Source organism: Lissotriton vulgaris, unplaced genomic scaffold, assembly GCF_964263255.1.
Source record: "Lissotriton vulgaris unplaced genomic scaffold, aLisVul1.2 SCAFFOLD_1578, whole genome shotgun sequence".
Classification (NCBI taxonomy): domain Eukaryota; kingdom Metazoa; phylum Chordata; class Amphibia; order Caudata; family Salamandridae; genus Lissotriton; species Lissotriton vulgaris.
This window is the reverse complement of record NW_028241448.1, coordinates 306,606-331,313: the sequence shown is the minus strand read 5'-3', so window position 1 is coordinate 331,313 and position 24,708 is coordinate 306,606. Positions and strand designations below refer to the sequence as shown.

General features: G+C 41.7%; 1 protein-coding gene across 1 annotated transcript in view; it reads right to left on the bottom strand.

Annotated features, from left to right (window-relative positions):
- ABCB11 (ATP binding cassette subfamily B member 11) overlaps window positions 1-24,708 on the bottom strand; it is a 404,070-nt gene that overhangs the window by 106,506 nt on the left and 272,856 nt on the right. Inside the window, exons 20-24 of the mRNA XM_086948098.1 lie at window positions 18,412-18,570; window positions 12,547-12,651; window positions 12,297-12,458; window positions 8,112-8,315; window positions 3,913-4,154 (exon numbers count right to left, since the gene is read on the bottom strand). Coding sequence (XP_086804224.1) covers window positions 3,913-4,154; window positions 8,112-8,315; window positions 12,297-12,458; window positions 12,547-12,651; window positions 18,412-18,570 — 872 coding nt within the window. The remainder of the gene's footprint in view (window positions 1-3,912; window positions 4,155-8,111; window positions 8,316-12,296; window positions 12,459-12,546; window positions 12,652-18,411; window positions 18,571-24,708) is intronic.

Below are 24,708 nucleotides of genomic sequence, written 5' to 3'. Positions count from 1 at the left end.
TTTTTCCCTACTGATGAAGGTATTTAACCAGAAACACGTGTCTAGGGATATGATTTGAGAAGTTATGGGCACTGGCCATGAACTTTTTAAACATTTTGAGCACTTTGAACGAAAACGAAGAATACTGAACTACAGTGACCATGAGGCAATGGGGTAATCCGGAAAGGACATGTTCGCGGCTCTCCCACCCCCTTTTGTATTATATAAAATGGCTCCCGTGAGCCATGAGCTGACGAGCTCTGGGTGACGCCCGTGCACACCCGGAGTGGTAATTGTCCTGAGGATATGACGGTGGCATGTCAAGCAACCTCTGAAAATATTTTTCCCTACTGATGAAGGTATTTAACCAGAAACACGTGTCTAGGGATATGATTTGAACATTTACGGCCACTGGCCACGAACTTAACATTTTGAGCACTTTGAACGAAAACGAAGAATACTGAACTACAGTGACCATGAGGCAATGGGGTAATCCGGCAAGGACATGTTCGCGGCTCTCCCACCCCCTTTTGTATTATATAAAATGGCTCCCGTGAGCCATGAGCTGACGAGCTCTGGGAGACGCCCGTGCACACCGGGAGTGGTAATTGTCCTGAGGAGATGACGGTGGCATGTCACGCAACCTCTGAAAATATTTTTCCCTACTGATGAAGGTATTTAACCAGAAACACGTGTCTAGGGATATGATTTGAGAATTTACGGACACTGGCCACAAACTTTTTAAACATTTTGAGCACTTTGAACGAAAACGAAGAATACTGAACTACAGTGACCATGAGGCAATGGGGTAATCCGGCAAGGACATGTTCGTGGCTCCCCCACCCCCTTTTGTATTATATAAAATGGCTCCCGTGAGCCATGAGCTGACGAGCTCTGGGAGACGCCCGTGCACACCGGGAGTGATAATTGTCCTGAGGAGATGACGGTGGCATGTCAAGCAACCTCAGAAAATTTTTTTGACCACTGATGAAGGTATTTAACCAGAAACACGTGTCTAGGGATATGATTTGAGAATTTACGGGCAATGGCCACAAACTTTTTAACCATTTTGAGCACTTTGAACGAAAACGAAGAATACTGAACTACAGTGACCATGAGGCAATGGGGTAATCCGGCAAGGACATGTTCGCGGCTCTCCCACCCCCTTTTGTAATATCTTTTCATACCTTTCTACATGTTTCCTTGTACTATTTATAGGGCAAGTGAAGATGAAAGTTTGTGAGACTGATTTGTAAAGATACTGAACCTAGTAAAGTATTTTTCAAGAGTTCATTGTACCAAAAAATACTCCTGTTGATTTGGGGGTTTCACATGAAGGTGAACTCTCATTGTTTGTAAATAGTAGTCTATTAATTTGTCGAAGGTGTAATGACTATTAACTAATCCAATACTTTTTCCAGCTAGAGAATGGAGGAATTATTCAAGTTAAACTGACATTTTGCACGTTATCTTTGCAATGATTGCATAGGCAATGTGTGAGCTTCTAAACGATTCCTATTGAATGCATTCCCAACTACTCTAGATATTTTAAAGATTTAAGGGGATGGATAAGAAGCAAAGTTGTCCAATTAGATGCCAAGCATTTTATGGATACTGCAAAAGAATTGGTTAAATGCCAAGGACAGATTAAGCTTGTGTATAACTTTACTGCCATTTCCCATAGTGCACTGGTGTCGAAGATATGCTAGTGTTGTTTAGTAGTGTTACTCTCTCATGTACTGAATCCCACACCTTATTTTCCTCAGAAATTTACAACTTTTAGGATCCCATATAATAGACTGAATTCTCATGGATGTAAAGAGTTTTTCGTTACATCCTCACTGTGGAGGCCGCTAATGCCACCCCTGCCTCTCCATTCAGTCCACTGGCGTAACGAAACTTGAGGGGGCCTCCCTGCACGGTATGCAGAGGGGCCCCCTCCGGGCACAATCAGGAGCTCTCTGGCCAGAGTGCAGTGCCGAGGGGGCCCCCTGGAGCTTGAGGCCCTCCCCGCCCCATAGGGGCGGCGGGGGCCTGTGTTATGCCCCTGATTCAGTCCTGTGCTGATTGCATCCTGATCTTTCTTGATATTAGGGAGTAGGACATCTGGTTTCAATATAACAACATTCTGGCCTACTACTCCATCCAACTCCTGAATCGTATTATTCCGCGGATAGTCACTGTCGCTTCTCTGTGGTAAATGTTAGGCAGCCAAGGAAGACCCCTGTATGCCAATGGCCTTGAGGTGCTCTTTCTTGCCTAGCAAGCTTTTGGAGTCCCTGTTCTCAAGATTTGTCAGTAGGAGCCTAATCTGATCAATTATATTCTAAATTCTTAGATGTTCAGGAAACGTTTCCTCTAAATTAAATAAAATTTAAGGATCATCATTTTTTCGGCCACTTAGAATCGAGTTATCTCACTAGCCAGCAGGGAAGAAAAAGAGAGACTTACTTTTGCTCCTCTGAGGTGCACACGCAAAGTTCTCATCTGCTAGGGTACGGGTAAGGTAGCTAACATCATGTGTCAGAGTACCAGAAAGTGCATACACCGTAGCAGAGTGAAGTGTTTGTTATAATATAACAATCATGTGAAGTAGGTAAGTAAGATTAATGTAGGAGGGAGCACACAACCTGGTATACCAAAGCACAATTGTCCCAGATGCATTGTTGTAAATGCAGTGCATTGTAAAACTCACTATTGCTGGTGGGCCAGTGCTGTGTATCTCTAGACATGAGTTTCAGGATATTTATCCTTCTTCAGTAGAGAGTAATAACTTAAATGTGGGGTTGCTGTCAATGCTGCTCACAGTCTTCTCAAGTTTCTGTACTACTACCGGAGTGCAATTGCATCCCAATGCTTGTCAACTCAACAACTTAACAAAGAGCCAATCAGAAAAATGGGGGCGGGGCACACTGGTGAGCATACTTGCACACAATTTCCCCAGATGAAGTGTGGTGAAAACTGTGCACGATAACAATTACTGTAGTTGAAAGTTTTTAATATTCACCCTTGTTGGTAGAGCTGTTTGCATATTTTCATTTACCACAGTGCATCTCGTTTAATTGTGTTCTTGTATGCCAGGCAGTTTGCTCCCTTCCCCCTTTAAGTTGATATGCTTAATATTCTCTCGTATAATGGAACCTGATCGTAATAAACACGCCATGTACTGAGTCGATAGTAACACTGAGCATCTTTGTTGTTGCTCAGAAGGCCAGAGTGGGGCAACTCTAATGTAAACAAGCATTGGCAAAGCCTACAAGGCTGACCTTGATAGCGTGCAAAGATGTTTTTATTTTTTCATTTCAAAGAGTTTTATTGAAGATATTTGTAATCATTTTTTGCAGACATAAGCAATATACATTAAAAGAAAAATGCCATAGTAAAAGTGATGTGAAAATATTTGCTAAAAAAAAGACCTAACATAAACATTTATTAAAAAACGGCCTATTAGCCCTTAAACTGACACAATCTATTTTCTAGGTGGATGTTTATATGGCCAAGTGCAAAATATTGTTACTTACAGTAAAGAGAGCAAATGGCAGCAGTGGGTTGGCCCATTGCCCTGGTGGATAGAAGCAAAATGTGAATAGCACTTCGCTTGACAACACCAATAGATGAAGAGGGATGACCACAAATCCGACCCTCGCAATCCTACATTCATACAGCAGTCACAATATTGCAATGTGCAAATTATAAAGTCCATTTTCACCAGCGTGATTGCTGAGGAGTTAGTGTAGTCTGTGGTAACATCTCTATTGCCATCCAAAAGCAAGAATTTGTGTATGTATATATATATATATATATATATATATATATATATATATATATATATATATATATATATATATATATATATATATCCACAGCTACCCTTCTTCGTTGAAAATATATATAACTATTTCCACAGATAACGAGCAGGTAGGTTGTCCTTACCTGAAAACAAAACTGAAATGAAGTCCTTCTACTGCAACCAAATATCCTCCATATCTGTATGAGACGGAATTCGCTATGAATACTATGCACTGGGCAAACCCAAAGCATAAACCATAAACATTTGCTTTTTTGATTGCAGATCTGTAGGGGCTCTCCAACTGCTCTTCGTACATAGCCACAAACTTGCTTTCCTTTGCAATTCCGGCAATGGTCCTGATGTTACCAAGAGCTTCGTTTGAAATCTAGGGTGGAAATACAAAAGAAGAGCACATCATTTGGCCACTTACAAAAATGGGCATTTTTAACCCTCATTAGCACATATGCCTCTTTTCAATGTTTTCAGGATTCATTTATATTAGGAATAATTTTATTTCCCAGAGATTTCTGTGTGTAAACTTAATCTTAATCACATGTAATCCAGATACATACTCGCACTGTGCGTTTGCAAAGGGATTAGCATCCAATGACACATGAATCCGTTTCTGGCTACATCACAGATTCAATTATAGTGAAGCATTTTCACTTTCACCTGAGGCTGTTTTTGTAGTGAGATGTATGTACTAATCTATAACAGGGCGAAAATGATATTTAGTGGAATTGGTAGGTCCCTTACCCCTCATGTAAATGAGATAAGAATTGAATTTGAGAATTGTCAATGCAAACCAGAGGCCTGTGAGGGAAAGCACTCCTCCATCTGTGCATTTGTAAACAAGAAAAGGCAAACCTCCACACAAGAGGCTCTCAGTGTGAACAGTGCTGAACAGACAGCTTGAACCATAATTCAAACCTCCCAGTTAACAACCACCTCTAAACACTACTTGAACACTGTCTTGCAGCTATTATTTTGCTACTTTGAACACGCAGCCAATACACAGCTCTTTTTTCTAAAACTAGTGGGAATGATAACAAACTTACTAAAAAACATGTTTGCCTCATAACTTGAAGAAAATCTTTGTACAATATCTCAAGGTATTAGATGACCTACACACAAGTGGTGATCATCTCAGGTGGCTGATAGGTGCCCCAGCCAATCAGACTGCCATACGTATTACATGCCTTGCAGTGGCACACGTACCGTTCGTGGCATGAGTCCACAAAGTCACGGAGAGTGGATGTTTTGGTTTGCCTTCTCAACTAAAGGTCAACACTCATGGCTTTAACAGAAAAACACTTAAGACATTTTAGAAAAAACATTGCCTCCAACAAAAGTGAAGGGTAAGAAAGAACCATCAATGTTCCAAAAAAAGACAATAGAGGAATTGTCAAGGAGTAAATTTTGCTTTCTTATCATTTGGATTATGGTTTTATCTTTTTTAGGCTAAAACTCGGTAGAAATTGAAATGAAGGATGTACGGTGAAATCTCTCGAATTGAAAAGCGCACGGGGCTCACATATGAGAAATGTACCTAGTGTGCAGCGCACATGCAGCACAGCTGTATTGTATTGCACATGTAGGGCAGTAGAGCTTCATGATGCACCCCTTAGCTTTAATTCTTTGTAATAGGTACATTCTGTGCTAAATGCAGTCCATTTTCCCCAGCACCCCCCTCCCCATACCTGCCATGGGCGCCAATCTAAGAGGTAGCCACGGGCGCCAGCCAGAAGCTCTAGCTACGTCACTGCATTTGATGTTTCATTTGTTCCTTACAAGCAATTGGTTTTCCTGTATATCTCTGTCCTTCATGCATCAGCTTTTATACCTAGCATCCTAGGTAATTACACAACACATTTCAGAAACACTTTTGTGAAAGGGAATTCTGGTGAAATATTTGTAATCCAGCAAAACATGATCATTGCAGATCATGTTGAACCACGTGATCTAAAGATACAAATCCGTCAACTGTGAAATATGAAAATGTGCCAACAATGATCATCTAAAAATATTAAAAGTCAGGTTTAATTTCATAAAGTAGCAAAAGCGAAACTAGAGAACGTACTTTCAAAGTCCACCCCACTTTTAGATAGAATGTTGGAAAAATGCATGAAATAATGAACCAATTATGGTTAATTTTAATTATAGGTCCAAAAGTGAGGTCCCCTTGTTGAAACAAGCAGCAAACTGGTGGGTGAGGACCCAGTATCGTTTCGAGAATATCTTTTCAAAAATGCATAAGAAAAATACGGAGGTAAAGTTAGGGGCCTTTATGACTTATAACATCATGATCAATCGTTATCGAACACACCAGAACACACATAAGGTCAGCTCCTGCCTAGAACATTTCTTCACCACTGAGCAACCAAGGGTAAGGCTCCCATTTATGCCTTCAGTATTACTTGTTAATATATAATACTGCAGAAAGAGATACTGAAGGTCTTCCAAATCTAATTCCTCCCACTCCTCCTTATTTACTACAAGAAAAAAAATGTCCAGATTTCCCATATCCTTTCTAGGCTACCCTAAGAAGGAGGATGACGTCTAATATTGGCGGTCTTGCTTACAAGACTCTCTATCTGATCAATCGTCCATATCTTACCTGTTTGTTTAGTAATTCAGGTGGTTGATCATGATTGAGAAGTAAAGACTTTAAGACACCAACATTCACTTCACAAGTCATGAAACAGTCTGTCACCAGAGGAAAAACCAATGTTTAGGATGCACTGCCACTTCAGTTGAAAACCCAACTCATCCTCTCACTCTTGAGAAAGTGCTTAAAGGTTCATCCTTTCAACATATACACTTTCCCCTCTACAGCTTGCTTTTCTTGAAATAACATACCTCAAGGATGCGGACATGTTCTTCTCTAAGCAAGAAAGTATGAATACCTGTCTACAGCTCCAGATCTAAGTAACACATTTCATACCTAGAGGTTACACAGTCTTTTTGGTGTTTCTGCTAAATCGTGCAAATACCACTTGGTGCAGCTGTATATAACACTGTTAAATAAATAAATACATTTAGTTTGTGGGAATTGGAGGGATTCTGCCCATTACCAGCTAATGCAACCGTTTTTAAAAACTCCAAACACGAATAATGACAGTCAAAATTACATTACAATATTTTGGACTACATCAATATCACTGGCTATCAAGGGCTCCTCGGTGTATTGTCATAATCCTCACTAATTCCTACAACACAATTGAGCCCAGGGGGTAATATGCCCTGATATGGTTCTTTATGTTGGGAGAAAATAGAAATATTGCAAACGGCTGAGAAAAGATGCCTAGTAAAGCTATAGAAAATAGCACAATTTCTACCACCTAAAAGGTATTTCTTGAGGAGACCAGATTCAATACTCCTTTAACACTGGAGAGGGGATGTATGATGCCACATCGCAAACGTTTACATCGCATACCTTAACATCACCGTGTTTACATCGCATGCACATTCACAACGCAACCTTTCACAATGCAAACCATTACTTCGCTTCCCCATTGAAATGCCTGCAAAATACATTTACAACGCACACAAACACCCCGCATGCTATAACATTGAGATTGTTTTCCTGAAATAACCCCTAAACTAATACACTAACCTATATAATACACACTTCACAACACTATCATACAGTACAAAACAATACACTTCCCTAAACCCTAAGCCCTAACTCCTAAATCCTTAATCACTACTTTACACTACGACCCCCTGCCCCGACCCTAAAACAGTACCCTACACTTCCCTAAACCCTAAGTCCTAAGCCCTAAACCCTAATACAGTACCCTACAGTAAGACCCGCTGACACTACCCTAAACCCTAAAGCATAAACCCCAAAGCCAAACACCCTGCCCTACACTATGACCACCAGACACTGCCCTAAACCCCAAACACTACACTCTAAGCACAATCCCCAGACACTGCCTTAAACCCTAAATACTACAATCTAACCACAATCCCCAGACACTGCCCTCAACACTACACTCTAAGCACAATCCCCCTTACCTCTCTCTCCTCGCGTCATCCCGATGGTCCTTCGCCTCTTTCCCGGTGCTCGTCCGTGCAGCCCGCCTCGCGCCCATTACACCACATGCAATTTAAAACCGTATGCGTTTTAAATGCGCATGCGATGTAATGGTACGCGGCATAATGGTCCGCGTCGTTACGATGCTTGCGTTGTAACTCTTGCGACATAAACCCATGCGACGTAACGCATGCGTTGTTCTGGATGTTCCCCCGGGAGAGAGTATTCAAGTTCTCAATGCTGCCTGCTATGCACCCCCTTTATGAATATTATTTTGAAATCAGCAATGCTTGAAGAACTTACCCTTCCAGCAGACTCCATAGCATGCTTGTCTTGGTTGGCAAATCCTGTTAACATTTTAGCCTGTAGAGCTCCAGACAAGGCCAAGAACGGCAGGAAACAGAGTATAACCAGGCAGAGTTTCCAGCTGAAGTAGAATGCAATTACAATTGCAACCCCTATATTGGTGAGGGAGTTGACGATCATTCCAATCTGAGATCCAGTAGCCTTTGAAAAAAGAAAATTCAAGCAATGATGACCTCAGTGTTAATAGTATTACAAAGGTCAAACTAAATTATGCAATATGATTGGATGATCCTCACTTTGACCTGATGAGCCCTTTGTGGATGGGAACCCCAGATCAGAAGTTTACACTGGCGGAGCCGGCAGACTGTCTCCTGGCGTACACATGGTGCTTCCTCCAACTTTAAACACAGTTTGCCGGGGCACCAGCGATGCTAATTTACTCCAGTGCTCCCACTCTCCCAAACACTAAATAAGGCCCCTGGCGTTTGATGGGTTCTGCCTCAGCTCCGTCATGGGGTAAGAACTTTTTGGAAGCTCCCAGGAAAATGACCTAGTCTGCATTTGGAGACACACAAATTGATGTCTTTGCGTCTTTGATTTATAGGTACGATTCAGAATTGTAATAATGTATGTAGGGAGTCAACCATTTATAACATTCAAGCAGTAGCGGCTCCTAGAAGAGTGCTGTGGGGCGGGGCAGGGTGGGGGGTAGTAATCTTTGGCATACGGCTGAACGGAGGTAAGTACATAAATAAATAAATAAAACAAATTGCGTTGCAGCATCCGCAATGTAATTCGTTTTATTTATTTATGTACTTACCTCCGTTCGGCCCTACACTGGAGTTTACCACCCCTGCCCTGCCTCTCCCCCGCCCCACTGCCCCACAGCACTCCCTCCAGGAGCCGGTATTGAATTCAAGGTAGGTGCACACTCGGTGCCCAGGATTCAAACCACGCAGACGTGCAGAATCACACTTTTAGATGCGAAACCTTTTGTGGTTTGACTCAGTTAAAATATATCTCAAGATTCTATCCCTTTTTGTTTCTTTACCCAGTCAACAAGCTTTATTTTTTAAACAAAATCCCAATATGCCAGAGTGCATCATCCAAATTACAAAGTCTGTTTCTTTCCAACCTGATCTGCTGATGGTACTCAAATCTGCTATCCACACATTCTGAATTTAGGACTGCCATTGCAAGCCACAATGGAACAGACACATTTGGCAGACTTTCCTAATATCACAATTGCACCTCTTTTGGGGCCAGATGTACAAAATTGTGTCTCAGCGATTTCCTAATAGCGAATGTTAGTGACTCGCTATTAGGAAATCACAAACTGCGATGTACAACAGAGTGTTTGAAACTGTTAGTGATTCGCAGTGGGTTGTAAATGGACCGACCACATCAATATTCATGAGGCAGGGCACAATTTGCGACCCATTTTTAAATAAGGCAATATTCCTTAAGGAAACCAGGATGCATTTCAAAAATAAAAACGAAAAGCTACCTTTTCAATTTTTGAGTAGGTAGTGATCTGTGGGAACACTGCATGCTCTTAAAAAATGTTGCTGCCCACATTCACAAAGTGAGTCGAAAGGCACAGCATACCCTATCACAAAACATTCATTCATAACAGTGCTATTCGGCATTGGGAAAGACTCCCCAAACACACACCTTCCCAATATCAATTTTCAAAAAGCAAAATGTGATTCGGTAACAAGTTACTGAGTCTTGTTTTGCCTTCTGTACATGCCACAATGCATTTTACTGGTTGCAAATGACCCGATGGGCCATTTGCCACTGGTAAAATGCATCATACATCTGGCTTTAGAGATCCCAAAGATAGCACCCAAATTGGTTACGGGCGCTAAGAAAGCATTCCAAATAAGCCTTATTTTATAAAGGTCTTCACTCATAGAGGCCCAAAATAAATAAAAAAAAGTGTGCATTTCACAATAAGCTCCCCAGTTTTGCTTATCGACTTACCGTAATAACAAACTCCACACTATAGGAGGTAAAAGAAACATAAGAAGATAAAACTTGTGCTTACTAATAGAAACCTAAAATAATAAAAAGGAAGCAAGTCTATAAACTGAGGGGCAACATATTTACAACGTAACGCATCTAGTGAGATGCGTCACGTTATAAAGCCCTGCGCTAAATTATACCTGTGTCGGGTATAATGTATGCATGGTCGGCAAATCGTCGCAAGGAAGCCCCGTAAAAGTGACGCAGTGAAATCTACAAGATTTCACGAAGTCACTTTTACCACCTATGCGTCAAAACCTTATGCCTGCTTGTAGCAGGCGTAAGGAGTGACACAGCACAGCAAGTATAGGCCGCCCCTGAGCAGTGCAGGAGTTGCGTCGCGCTTGTGAAATGCAACCGGTACTGCGTCACCTATACGCTGACAGATGCTTCACGCATCTGTCTCTTCTAGCGCCACGGTGCACCACATTGTAAATGTGGCGCATCCATGGTGGTGCAAGGGTTTTCTAACGTCACGCAAAATCACTAGCGCATCCCTGCTGATATGCAGGGATACTCCAGTTATTGTAAATCTGCCCCTGTTTTCTCTAGTTTGATCCCAGGTGACAAAAGTTCACATTGAAAAAAACTCCAATCTATTAACCTTGGGAAAAGTCTTAATTTTTTCAGGACACACCTGCCAGACTAATCGTCTCATATCTCTACTCTATATTTATGCTGCTGCACCTACCACTGTAATTGTTGCACTTTCCTATTTGTAAAGCACTCTACTCCCTATGTGGCCAGAATTGCTTAGTACTTAGTAAAAATACCACAAAAAAAATGCTATTTCAGGGAAAGGTCAGTTTATTTGTTGGTTGGATTGGACCGCTTGCCTGGCAGCGAAAGGGAGTATACTTTCACCCCAACCGCAGCCATTTTACGGCGAGTTGATGAAAGTGTTTAGAAAAAGCATGCTTTCAAGTATCTACTGAAGACAAAATCGAGCATATCTGAAAAAAGCGAAAGTCTACCTTCTATAAGAGTGCTCACTTTGATTATGTAATGGTGTATACTTAGGAGAGGAGAAAGGGAATCAAGTTCCCTTCACTGAAGCACCATTTTCACCAGATCCACAGCATTTGCTCTTCCTCTCCCAAAATATAAAGCCCCCAACCAGAGGTGAAATTGATAAACTCAAGAATTCAGTTTGATTCAGGCATTGTATTAACTCTAATAGTGGTGATAAACTCTGCTCTGCCAGAAGAGTTTGCTGAGTTTTCCCCCACTCCGTGTTATGCTTGTAATTTGGCAAAACTCAGCCAAACGCTGAGTGGCAGTGTTTTTTCTCATGCGTAACTCACCAATGTTAAGTCCACTTGGTGAGATTTAGTCAATGTGGGTGGTCGCAACAGGAAGCAAACAGCCACGTTGATAAAGCTGCTGCTCAAGTAGAATATCTACTTGATCAGCAGAAAGAAGCAGCTCCACTGGTGTGCCGCGTTGTGCCGTTTACAATGATTTCACAGCACAGAAGACGCTCCCGGTGGCAAAAATCAGTACCAGCACTGCTGGGTGCCCAATTCTGCCTGCTCTCAGAACTCTGTGGAATCTCTCTGAGTTTTTATGTAGCTCCATGGAATTCTGCGGAGTAAAAGTCTGCGAGTTCTGCCCGCCACTAATTAAGATTGCCACAGCCAATACAGACCCCAATGCTCTCTTGAAAAGTCCCCAAAACCACTACGCATTCTGGTCACATACTCAAATAAGTGTGTTCATTCTATGCTTCTAGGATGGACTGACTAAAATCAAATGATGTATCCAAGAGAGTGTGTTCGGGGGATAAAGTTTAGTGATCCTGGATCATTATATTGCTCTAACTGAAATAAGGACTGTATAGAATCCTGGTCAATGTTTATTTCAAATTAGTGGCACACATGTTGAATAAGTTTGACTTCAAACATTTTTCATAGGATGCATAGCAAATATATGTTATTGCTAAATAATATATATATATATATATATATATATATATATATATATATATATATATATATATACACACACTATTTGTACAAAATATACTATATATATACATACAGTATATTTTGTTGTAAAAAAATAAAATAATTGAAATATAAAATATTTTTTTAGATGACAAAAGTTCCAAATAACTGCATCTTTGAGTTAATAACTCAATGTCTAGATTCTTACCCCTTGAACCTGTGAAGCATCAGTTGCAAGTCTTGTGGTCAGAGCTCCAGGACTATTCCTGTGGTCATCAAACCAACCAATTTCCTGCCCCAACATCGCCTGAAAACCGATCTTGCGGAGCCGCTTTGTTAGTAACTCTCCAGATTTAGCAAATGTGAATCCCTGTTAAAGACATGCAATTATAAGCATTTTTGCCACATAAAACAAAAACTAACTGCAGTATACCTCAGATAAAAGCAAGTGTCATTACCTGCAAAAACTGTGTGAAGAATGATATGGTTCCAATGATAGCGAAGAGCATACAGATTCCGTCAATTTGTCTTCTTTGCTCTATTTCATCAGGCAAAGAGAAAGTCTATTGAAAAGAGCAGACACAGTTAAAAAGATTATTTTCCAATGTAAGCATCTTTTTGTATGAACTGTCTGCATTGGAAATACAGTTAAACTATCTTTGTGGTAATCGCAAATTAGGTAATGCAAAGGTCAGGGTGCCCAGGGGCCTAAGTCCCCCTGAAGCACCCTTAAAAAAAAGGTGCACATGTAAGGACCTCACATGACCTAGGGGCATGTGTGTGCGCTACATCGCACTTTGAAAACTGCTGTTTTGTGCATTTTTCAAAGTTTGCACATTGTTACCATCAACTTGAAGTTGATGGTAATAGCATTTCCTAAATGCACAGTTCACATTTAGGAAAGGGTTCTTACATGTGCATTAGATATTAGCAAACTGCGATTCCCTATTTGCATTAGCAATTTAGGTAATCGCTAAAAATTGCAATTACCTAAATTGCGAATACCAAAGCCTTTCATGCATTCAGAAAAGGCCATTTTGCATTCGCAAAAGGGTAAATGTAGCGATTCAACACATTTGTGAATGCCAAATACTTTGATACATGTGGCCCTAATTGATTTCCAGTGGGTGACGAATAGACTTACCTCATTACTATTGAAGAGGTAGGTCTCGGTTTGCAACCCATTAGGAATCCAAAAATCACAAGAATGGTGGCCTGCTGGGATCAGAAGACCACCATGTCTGTAATTACTTTTAAATAAAGCAATCTTTTTTTTAAAGGAAAACGGGATGCATTTCAAAAAGAAAAATCTAAAGTTTTCTTTACATTTTTAAGAGTAGGCAGTGGTCCATGGGATCACTGCGTACTCTTAGAAGGTTTTTATAAACATTCTCAAAGAGGAAGGGGTCCATTGGGAACCCCTTCCTATTTGCAAATGGGTTACAACTTACTTTAAGTAGGTGGTAAAATGAGAATGTTTTGTGACTGCATTCTGGTTGCAAAACATTCACACATACCCATGAGATTCGGTATTAGCAAGGGACAGCCTAAACATGCCCCTTCCTAATACCGAATTGCGATTTGTGATTTGATAATAGATCACCAAATCGCAAACTGGGCCTGTATACATTGGAAAAGGACCAATCGTGACATTTGAAAACGAAAAAAAACCTTTGTACATCAGGCCCTAAATTTTGTATTCCCTACCTCTATCTCTGTTTGATGTGATGTCCCTCTTCAAGCTTTGGCCATATTATCTAAGTCAGAGAAGGATACTCAAAGGCTGTATTTGATTTTCCTTTACAGTGTAGGTTCATCAAAGTGCTACTGAGGTTTAGCAGGAAGACTTCCCGAATTTCCACTAGCCCCAACAGAATGATTTAACAATAAAACAAGTGCTTTAAGTACTTTCATGAGTTTGTTGGCCAGTGCACTATTTTGTTTAATGTAATCACCAGGATAAATACGTAGTAATTTCCCTGTGTTGTATCTTTTTCTAAATCCAGATTCAACCACTATTTGTGCATTTGTGCACTCGAGATACATTGTGCAGATCAATCATCACATGGCTAAAATCCACTGTAAAGCTAACAAAATATTAATGGCATCAGAAGCATTGTCACATTGGAGACCAGTAAGGACCAGGTCTCATAATACAGTCTACAAAATGTACTCATGATAAACTAGTAAACCAACTAGGGTCCAGAAATTAGTTAACACTGAGGCACCAACCACCCATTTCTACTAACTTCCCTTACAATTGCCACCCAACCACCCTTCTAAAGTCTTGGTACATACATTCTACTTCATGTTCAGTTAAATCTACTGTGCTCGCACCAAAGCCTACCATGACCCAAAAGATATTCATGATCATCAGGTCTAGTTCCTGTGTGTGATAGGCAAAGGCAATAACAATCGCATGGAGCTAGGTTTCACCCTTGTATAGATACTACTTACATTTTTCACCCGCTACCTGTAACTGCAATATTTTTACATCAATCTTACAAGCAAACATACCATCTTCATATTCGCACCGTGCTTCCATATTTTTTTACATTTACTTAATAGCAAAGGGGGTATAGAATAAATTAGCACAGGGTGAGCTAGGAATGATTCATTTGAACAGTTTCTGGTTGCAAATGATTACTTCATTCCTGTATTTATTGAAAACATATCTTCCAACATGGCTCAGAATAGAAGAATTTACAGGTGAATTTCAGCTCTGTCACTCAAAAGCGCTAGGTCCTGCCACTACAAACTGTCTCAATGGTTGTTGTCTTAGTTTACTCCAGAATATCAATGGATGCACTCCTCCTTGTTTTGTGCAATATGAGTGCTTCTTTTCCACTCTATATGTCACATGCCTTGTTGCCCATTCGATTTATAATGTGGATTGTCTTAGTTTCAAAGACTCATTCCCGCCCACTGCAAACTCAACACCATGTCTCTATGGAGGAGTCCTCATTGGGCAATATTTTGTTGGAGGCACATGAGCTAAGCCTTCAATATGTGACCTCCTTAACACATACATCCCTTTTCCTAGCCCCACACCATCATTATCTACAGTCTAAGCACCTTATCCACACACTAATAGTCCGATCCCATCATGCCACACATATTAAGTTCCACATCCAGTTTAGTTCATTTATCCTGCTTTTTCTGATTCTGAGTTGTTATAAGTCCAATTTTTGACAATCTCTGTGTTCAGTACTTTTAATCAGATGCCACTGAAAGCTAGAAGTGTGAGATGAACTGAAGAGCTAATTAGTTTTGAAAGATAGGATTAGATGCAAAAGGGAGATTAGATGGTATAGAAATGAGTGAATGTGAAGTGTGCAAGTTGAAAGCAAATGGGAGAATAGCAGGTAAAATTAGAGGTGGGTGTGAGTGAAAGAGGGAGAGACAGAAGTGAGTGCAGTGTGGGTAGAGATAGAGTAATAAAGCTGAAGTTAAGCAGGAAACTGGGAAAAGTTATCCTAATGAGAGGCAGAGGTGTACAGAAATCCAACAGAGAGGGCCAGACTGCCAATCACGAGAAGGTGTTTTTAGGGAACACGGTAGAGGTGAGAGACATACATTTGAGTGTGATGAGGAAACTGGAAGAAATTGAAATAATAAGTAGGATAGATGTGGAGCTAAGCAAAGAACTGGAAAAGAGAGAAGAGGATGGGAAAGAAAAGAAAACAGGAAATCATAAAAATAACAGAGAAAGAGGATAGTAGTGCAAGTGAGAGCATGGCTAAACATCTTAATGTGGGGAACATGCATGTGGTGAACGGATGTGATATGACTGAAAGAAAGTGTGAAAGAATGAGAGTTAATCTCAGAAACGTTGAATTGAGGAATGTGTGGGATACGACTGATCACAAAGTGTATTAGTTCACTGAAAAAGTACTTTCCAGCAGCACAAAGGCAGCCCTGCTACATTCATGTATGATATGCTCATAGCCTTATGTCTGTGCCTTGGGGTTCTTACTCATCACTTCGAATTTCTAATTTTCTAGCACTTGGAAGTATTTGCTTCAACTCCCATCAGAATATCAAGCTTGGTTCCATCCGATCAGATAGAGAAAGAAAACATAGCTCCACTTTACTCGGTAGGTCAGCCAAGAATTTTGGAGATGTAAACACTACATGAAGACATGGCATTCCAAAGAGAAATCTACCCTCCCCACATCTACAATCTCGGCACCTCTTCCATCAGCAAAGTCCTCATCCCCATCCTTAACACCTCCATCACCACGTGACATTCCCGGAAGCCTGGAAACATGCAATGGCCAATGCACTGCTAAAGAAACCCTCAGCAGGCACTTCTCAACTAGCAAATTATAGCGCAATCTCCCTTCTACTGTACCCAGCCACAGTCATGGAGAAAGTCATCAACAAGCAACTCAGCCGCTAACTCAACACACACCAATTCCTCACCACAGCACAGAGACTGCCCTAATCACAGCTACAGACAATATCAGATTGATAATCAACCATAGAGAAATAGCAGCCCTGATACTCCTCGAACTCTCAGTGGCAACCCACTCCATCCTGATCAAAATATCACATGAAACAGGAATCCAAGGACCCAGCCTCATTTGGATCTGCTCCTTCCTCACAGGAAGAACACAATACGTCAGCCTGCCACCTTAAAAGTCACAAGCCAAGAACCTCATCCGCGGAGTCTCCCAAGTCTCTTCTCTCAGCTCAAACTTATTCAACATCTACATGGCCCCACTCACAGACCTCATCAGATCACAAAGCATCAACCCACTTTCCTACGCTGGTGACGTTCAACTAATACTCTCCCTGTCAGACAAGTCCCCTACAACCAAAACCGACTTCGCCACCTACATGATCGCTGTATCCTCCTGGATGAAATCCAACTGCCTGAAACTCAACACCGACAAAACCGATGTTGTGATCTATTGAAGGAAAACCTCGGCTTGGCTCTCCACCTGGTGACCAGTAGACCGTGGCCCCACCCCCTCCAACCCATGCCAGAAATGTAGGAATCATCCTGGATGACAAGCTTAACATGACAGCCCAAGTAAATGCTGTGACCTCTTCATGCTTACACATACTGAAGATGCTACAAAAGATCTTCCAATGGCTACCAAAAAACACTAGGAACACTGTCACACAGGTTTTGTTGACCAGCAGACTTGACTACTGCAAAACACTACACAAGAATCACCAAAACGCTCCTGAACAGGATCTAAAGCATCCAAAACACTGCGGCAAGGCTCATTCTCAGCATACCTCACCCCACCCACATCACCCCACACTTCAGAAAACTTCCCTGACATCCCATAAACAAATACACCCAGTTCAAGTTCCTCACATACAAGGCACGTCACAACACTGGGCCTGCCTACTCCAACAGCCACGTAAACTTCCACTCCCAAACCAGGCACCTCTCCACAGCCACAATCTCACTAGCACACATACCCCGCATTCACAACACAAAAGCCAAAATAATCCTACTGAGGGGACAGCTGCCTACCAGACTGTAAACTGCCTAGATACCCTCACGGGGATTAGCAGACTTTACAAATGTACTTTTTAACATAAGAGCCTCGAATGCCTCAATTGGTGACCTCAATGGAAACAGTATGCTGAGATAAAATGTGTAATTTGGGCAAAAATACTGCCATGTACTGTTAAAGTATGCAATTGTTCAACAAACATTCCACCTGAGCTAAAACTATGAACCCAATCTATGTTCTTGAAAGGATTGAACTTAGAGAGTGTAGTGTCTGTTCTTGACAATTATCAAGTTCGACAATATCAACACACAACAAGATCTGACACATTACATTTCCTATCACTAAATTGCAAGGTATGTATGCAATTAGTATTTCTAACTCTACCTGTACTTACCTTTGGAAGTAAATATAAGAGCTAAGTTAGGATAAGTAATCATCTACATACCTTGCAAAGTAGAGTTAGGTAAATACAGTGAGTTGTGTATTAATGTCATGCAATATGGTGACTTGTCATTGTTGTTGATGTTACCAAAAGTAGTCAACGAAAGAGCTATGTGTAGGAAACAGCTTTATTCTTTTCAAATACATATGTATAGTTCTTGCTACTGACAACTTGTGGTTCATAAATAATAAGTCTTAATAATAATCAACTGAATTATACTTATTTTATTAAAAACAGATAAAAGATGCAGTTGCAATACTTGATTTAAACCTGTAACTTGTAGGATGCTCTTATATTGAGGAAGTAAAGATTTCAGGTTGATGATTTTTAATTTTTGAAGGTGTAAATCAAATCCAGTCTCATCCCAGTAAATAATTGTGATCAACAAATACATAAACACTTACCCCAAGAATCTGACTAAATAGCAGAGCATACAGTGGAGTTACTGCGCCATTAGCTGCTGCACCAATAGAACCAAGCAACATGTAAGGCCATTCTGGAGCATTGTACTTGAGGATTCTGGCTACAGATGCTGGCTCAACATCCTCTTCCACGATGGTTTCCTATTAAGAGAAACATATTTCATACATAACAGCGTATTAAAAATGGGTAGGGAACATTTTGTTGTCTTGAAATGAAATAGGTCTTTGAGAAGGATCCAGAAACCTCTCTGACAGGTAATTTTCAATTTTGAGGATGGACTGACACTAGAGGTTGCACCAATTGACAGGTAACCTTATATGTGCTTATGTCATAAAAACAACTTGTTAGTATGACAGTTCTGAAAAGTTGGATAGGTGGAAGAATTGGCACTTTTGTCCTTTTCCGAAATGGAAACTTTCTCAAATTTCTGAGGAGGGGAGAATGCCTGTGCTGCCTGCTGCCCTTGCGCTACCTGCTGCCCTTGCCCCTGTGCTACCTGCTGTCCCTGCACTGCCAGCTGCCCCTGTGCAGCCTGCTGCCCCTGTCCCTATGCTGCCTGCTGCCCTTGCGCTGCCATGTTCCTGTACTGACTGCTGACCCTGCGCTGCCATGTTCCTGTGCTGACTACTGGCACGGTCCTTGAGCTGCTTGCTGCCCCAGGTGCTGGCCCTGTCCCAGTGCTGCCTGCTGCACCCTGCCCCTGTGCTGCACCCTGCCCCTGTCCCTGCGATGTCTGCTGTGCCTGTGCTACATGCTGGCCTTGCGCTGCCTGCTGGCCCTGTTCTGCCCTCTGCCCATGCTCTGCCTGCACTTGAACCACCTACCAGGTCCACTAATGGAGGCTGCCGCATGACCATGCAGCGGACATGTCGCCAATGCAACGCCGGTTGGACAACGCCCAGCAACTGGATACCTGACCCTCCTGCAACCCGACGGTACACTGCCGAAGATTTCCTGGACCCCAGACAGTGAATCAGCTGCATCTTCTCTTCCCCATGATCCACCAAAGGACCCTATACCCGCTGACACTGCCACTTCTCCTGCAACACAACCTACAGAATATCTTGCTCCACTCTTGCCCATAAGAAAAGGAACTCCCTGCAACTACTCCTTTGTATCCTGTTCAAAGCCCGCTCACTCTGAAAACATCCTACGTAAATATACGACCCCATCCCCATCCTCTCTATGGATGCTGCCTTCATTACCGAAACGTGGCTCAACCCCTCCTAGAACACCGACATCACCACCGCCACTCCCAAAGGCTACAAGATGATACACTGAGACTGTGCCATCAAACAAGGCGGAGGTGTCACTATTATCTTCAAGGAAACCATCAGCTGTACCATCATCAACGACGAGCCCACATCTCTCATGGAACACCTCAATTTCCTATTTCAAACCAAAGCAAAGACCACAATCTGAGCCATCCTCACCTACAGACCCCTGGGACCTCAAGCTACATTCTGCGATGCCATCCACAACCTCATCGCCCCCCATTGCAATTGACTCTCACCACTACATCTTACTTGGCAACCTCAACATCCAGATTGGTGACCCCAGGGATGCCAACTCCATCGACCTCACCCAACTCATCACCGAACCCACGCACAAAGCTGAAAACACACTAAACCCCATTTTCACCTTCAGAGACAAAATCTAATTCAGCCATACCACTGAACTCTCCTGAACTGACCACACCATCATACATTTCACCATCACTGATGCCCAACACACCATCACCAGGCGTCAGATCTCCTCCCATCACAGATGGTGCAAGGTGACCGAAACTCAGTGGTCACAGGCCCTCTCCAGCGCTCAACCCAAGGGCTCAACAGACCTAAACCAGGCCATCCAGAACTTCAATGCCTGGATCATCGACAGTGCCGAAAGTCGCCCCGCTGAAATCTACAACATCCAACAAGATCCTCCAACATGCCAGCTGGTACACCCCAGAACTCAGGACCACCAAGCGCAACTGCCAACTGGAGAAACATTGGTGCACCACCAAGAACCCCGCCGACAGAGCAGCTCACAAATCAGCCCTCAGCAACTACCACCAGTACATCAAAGAAGCCAAGAAAACAGTCATTACCACATGCATCGATTCCGCAGCCAACCACACAAAGGAACTCTTCAAAATAGTCAAAGAATTCTCCAAGCCGACATCCACCCAGAACACCATCCACCCTTCTCAAGATCTCTGCGACACCCTCTTAGACTACTTCCACAGCAAGATTACCAACATCAAAAACAATTTCAACCTCCAACCTGCCAACCTAAACCCCGACAACCTCAACCAACCAGTTAGCAGTAGCCACACCATCACCACCTGGTCACCGCGCACCGTCCTGACCACCTCATCATGTCTTTCCATCAACAAATAAGTGCACACCGACACCTGCCCCACCAACTCTACAACCTCACAATGAACCCAATCAGCACACAACTCACCAGCATCCTCAACACCTCTATCTCCATAGCAACCTTCCGGGACAGATGGAAACACGCAGATGTCAGACCCCTTCTAAAGAAAGCCTCCGCTGACCCCAACGATCTCAAAAAATACCATTCGATCTCCCCGCTCCCCTAACTAGCCAAAATTCTAGAGAAAGCCTTCAAACATCAACTCACTGAATTCTAGGAACAAAACCACCTGCTGGACCCCTCTCAGTCAGGATTCCATGCCAACCACAATATTGATGTTTGGGAAGAACATCTCTGCATGGAAACACAGTTGGTGGCCTGCATAACTTGGACCCACACCAACCAACCCCACACACAACCTCAGCATCATCCTCGACAGCAACTGACCATGAAATGACAAGTTAAAACAGCTAGGAGGGCAAGTGGAGTTCCTTCAACATTGGAGATAATGTGATCATATTGTTTCAGATCCTTCATGTGGCCTGCTGTGGCAAATGGATTGCCCTTAAGGGAATCAAGAGCAGAGTGCAAGAGGCCCATGGAGCTTGGCATTGTCACCACCCAAATGTAATAGTACAAGGCAATGTGTTCCTTAGACACTACATTGGTGTCCAGGGGGATTCTAAGTGACTTGGCATTGGGTGAAAACTGGGGGGTTGAATCCTTCCAGGTTCAAGTTGCTTGGACCAGTTATCACTTGTTGGTCTTAGCAAATAACAGGAATTCTGTTTTGGTGGGGATAAGGAGATAGATGTTTTGCCATCTAGGTCTGGATGAAATGCAAGCAGTGCCAGAGACATAAGATAGCTACAGCAGAGACTTTCAAATACAGTTGTACATCATCTTCATATTAGCAAATATTTATGCTGTTGTCAATGCGCAGTGTCCTAATGAACTCCACATAAAGGTTGAAGATTACAGGAGACAAGATGGATTTTTTATATATGTATTGTGTGAATTTATTTTTTTAAATCTTTTTCTGATACATGAATTCCATTATTGGTGGAGTCCTGCGAGGGTAATAATTAGGGGTGGGACGAACTTACAGTTTCAGTCTGCAGAATTCTGCAGATTTACATGAAAACTCAGCAAAATCGCACAGAGTTCTATAACTGGGTGGAATTCAGCAAGCCGCCCTGCTTATGCTGTGACTTAACGCTGCAAGCTGGTTCTGTGCTGAAAAATCAATGCAATCTGCACCATATGGCATGCCAGAGGGCACTGCTTCTCAAGTTGATTTTGCTGCTATCAAGTAGATTTTCTACTCGAGCAGCAGCTTTCTGACCACGAATGATCACGACAGCCCGTGCTGGAGAAATCTTTCTGGGTACCCTCCTAGCGACGAAAATCAGGCTAGAGGACACCAAATCTGGCTCACACTTGCCAACTTAATGTTGATGAGCCATGTGCAAGAAAAAACTTGGCCACGCGGTGGTTATCTGATTTTGTCTAGAACTCCATACTATAAGCATACCATGCAATGGCCAAAAGGCCACCAACTGTGCCAGTTGGGTGGCATTTATCACCCACCCCTACTAATAATCCTTCCTCTTTCATTTCGGTAAATACAACATAAGACAATATTCCCAACATTAGCCAATCATGAACTCTTTAGTGATCGTAGCCTACTTATATGTTCCTAAAAGTGTATTAATGAGTGTTTCATTATTCAATTCAAATGATTTCATTCCTCATGAAACAGATGCCTTTTTAGGAAAAGCATTCGAGACCTCTTGTATATACTTTAGTATATACTTATATGTGTATGTAGTTTGTGGGCTCTGGAGATCAGCCCTAGGACTTGTCTGATTCTGCTTAGGAACTTTTTTTCGGTTCAACTGCCTCTGTTTAACTTTCTTGATGGAAAACGACCAGCAGAGGTCAGTAAAATACCAGAATCACTTTAGCATTCTTTAGATTCCAGTCCATAGAAATTGTATTCCACGAGCACCCATAGACAAAACATTTTTTTTCAAATCTTGTATTTTCAGTGATATGACCACCGAAGGCCCTGGTTTTATAATAAAAACAGATCTTTGGACTATACCATTTCCTGCTTAAAGGCAATATTTTTCTCCATCTGTTCCCCCTACTAGGCGTGTCACACAGTTTGGTGCTTACTTTCCCTCCATGTTAAAGAACAGTAGATGTTTCAGCACCCAGGCTAATGTGCTGCATGGCTAAAAAAATATAAGAGCTCATAGGCGAGACCAATTGCGTTGCAAATGCTTGTTTCAATTCCCAAAATTCCCAATGTCTTTCAGGTTATTAAACCTCTTTTTCAAAAGAGTGAACAACTTTTCTTGCTTAAGCATGTTGTGGAAAATAAATAATCTATATATTAACGATTATTTCAAAGAAAGTAACTATTGTGTGAAGTACATTTAATGGTTCACAGAATGTACTAATCTGATTATGTTCTTCCCTTATTTAATCTTTCCATAAATGCACACGTCTATGGCACCTCCTTTCTCCAGTGTGAGAATGGTAAATGTCATCTCAAATTCTAATGCTTTTATTTGATGCCAATAATTATAACTTCACTTCGATTACACCCTCCTACAAATCTACCATCAATGTATATTGTAGTTTAGTTCTTCTTTTGCGAGCGACCATTGTGGTCTGCATTATGGAGCCTGAGTGCAGGAGGAGAAGCAGGATTGGTGTTATCAGTGTGCTGTAGGGTTGTCTGTATTTTTTTATTGAAGAAGGGGTTGACAGCATTGCACTAGTTCATGAAGTATGGGATATGAAGGTCAGGCAGGACGTTGATTCACTGCTTGATTGCTGAGCTTCTGTTGGAAACGTAATTGATGGTGTTGGTATAGTTCTTGGCTTTGGCTGATGAATTGTCTGCATGTTAAGCAGAGGTACTTCAGTATTGTGAAGTCATTAGTGGCCCTTTTTTTACTTATTTTTTCTGTCTATGAATAGAGTTTGTTTTCCCCACACTAGCCAAGTGTGATCACTCACTCACTCAAAGTGTCGATTTCAGAACACAATGTTTACTCAAATGTCACAAATAACCAATTTGTTTTTGGGCCATTGGAAAACCTACATTTGGGCAAATCAAATAATAACATATATTTTGGGAAAATAGGCCATGTAGAGCACCTAATATGAGATTATTTGTACTGCTCCTAAAAGATCAAACTCATAAAACAGACTAGGAGGGACAAAAAAAGCATTCATTAAAAGACTCGTCCAAGTCTGAACGCCTGCCTGGTAATCAACAGAAAATGTAAATAGAAATTTACAGCTAACATAAAATGTGATAACATCCTAATTCTCACTTGTATCTCAATCAAATAGTTTTCACACATGTGAGGGTCCACATAGGGCAAGATAAAGGAAAAATAGAAATGCTGCCATGTTGCTATGATTTGTGCAAAAAATATTAGCCACTTTTAGATTGGTACGACTTAGCAGACTGCGCATGCATAAGGCCTTTTCTCATGGAACCTGAGCCTCACAATGCTTTATTAGTAGAACAACATGCTGGAGAATCCTGGCTGTGATGAATTTTATTGGTTGTGTGCTGCTTGGTCTCCCCAGAAATAATATGCAAATGCAGACTTACTATAAGACAGATATATAAATGAGCCAAACTACAAAAAGCACCTACGCCCTTATCAGTGACTTCTGTAAAGTACCTGGCATGAGTTAGAAGTATGCTGTCACATAATGGCAGTGTGCTTGCATGTGATATCAATACCTTCTCTCATATTAAGGAGTATTCCTGATACTTGGTAGTAGCACATGGATTAATTTAGGGGTATACCCATGAAGGAGCTAACACTTTTTGGTAGCCCTGGCATTTCATCTGCTTCATCTGGATACCGCTGTGATAAAGA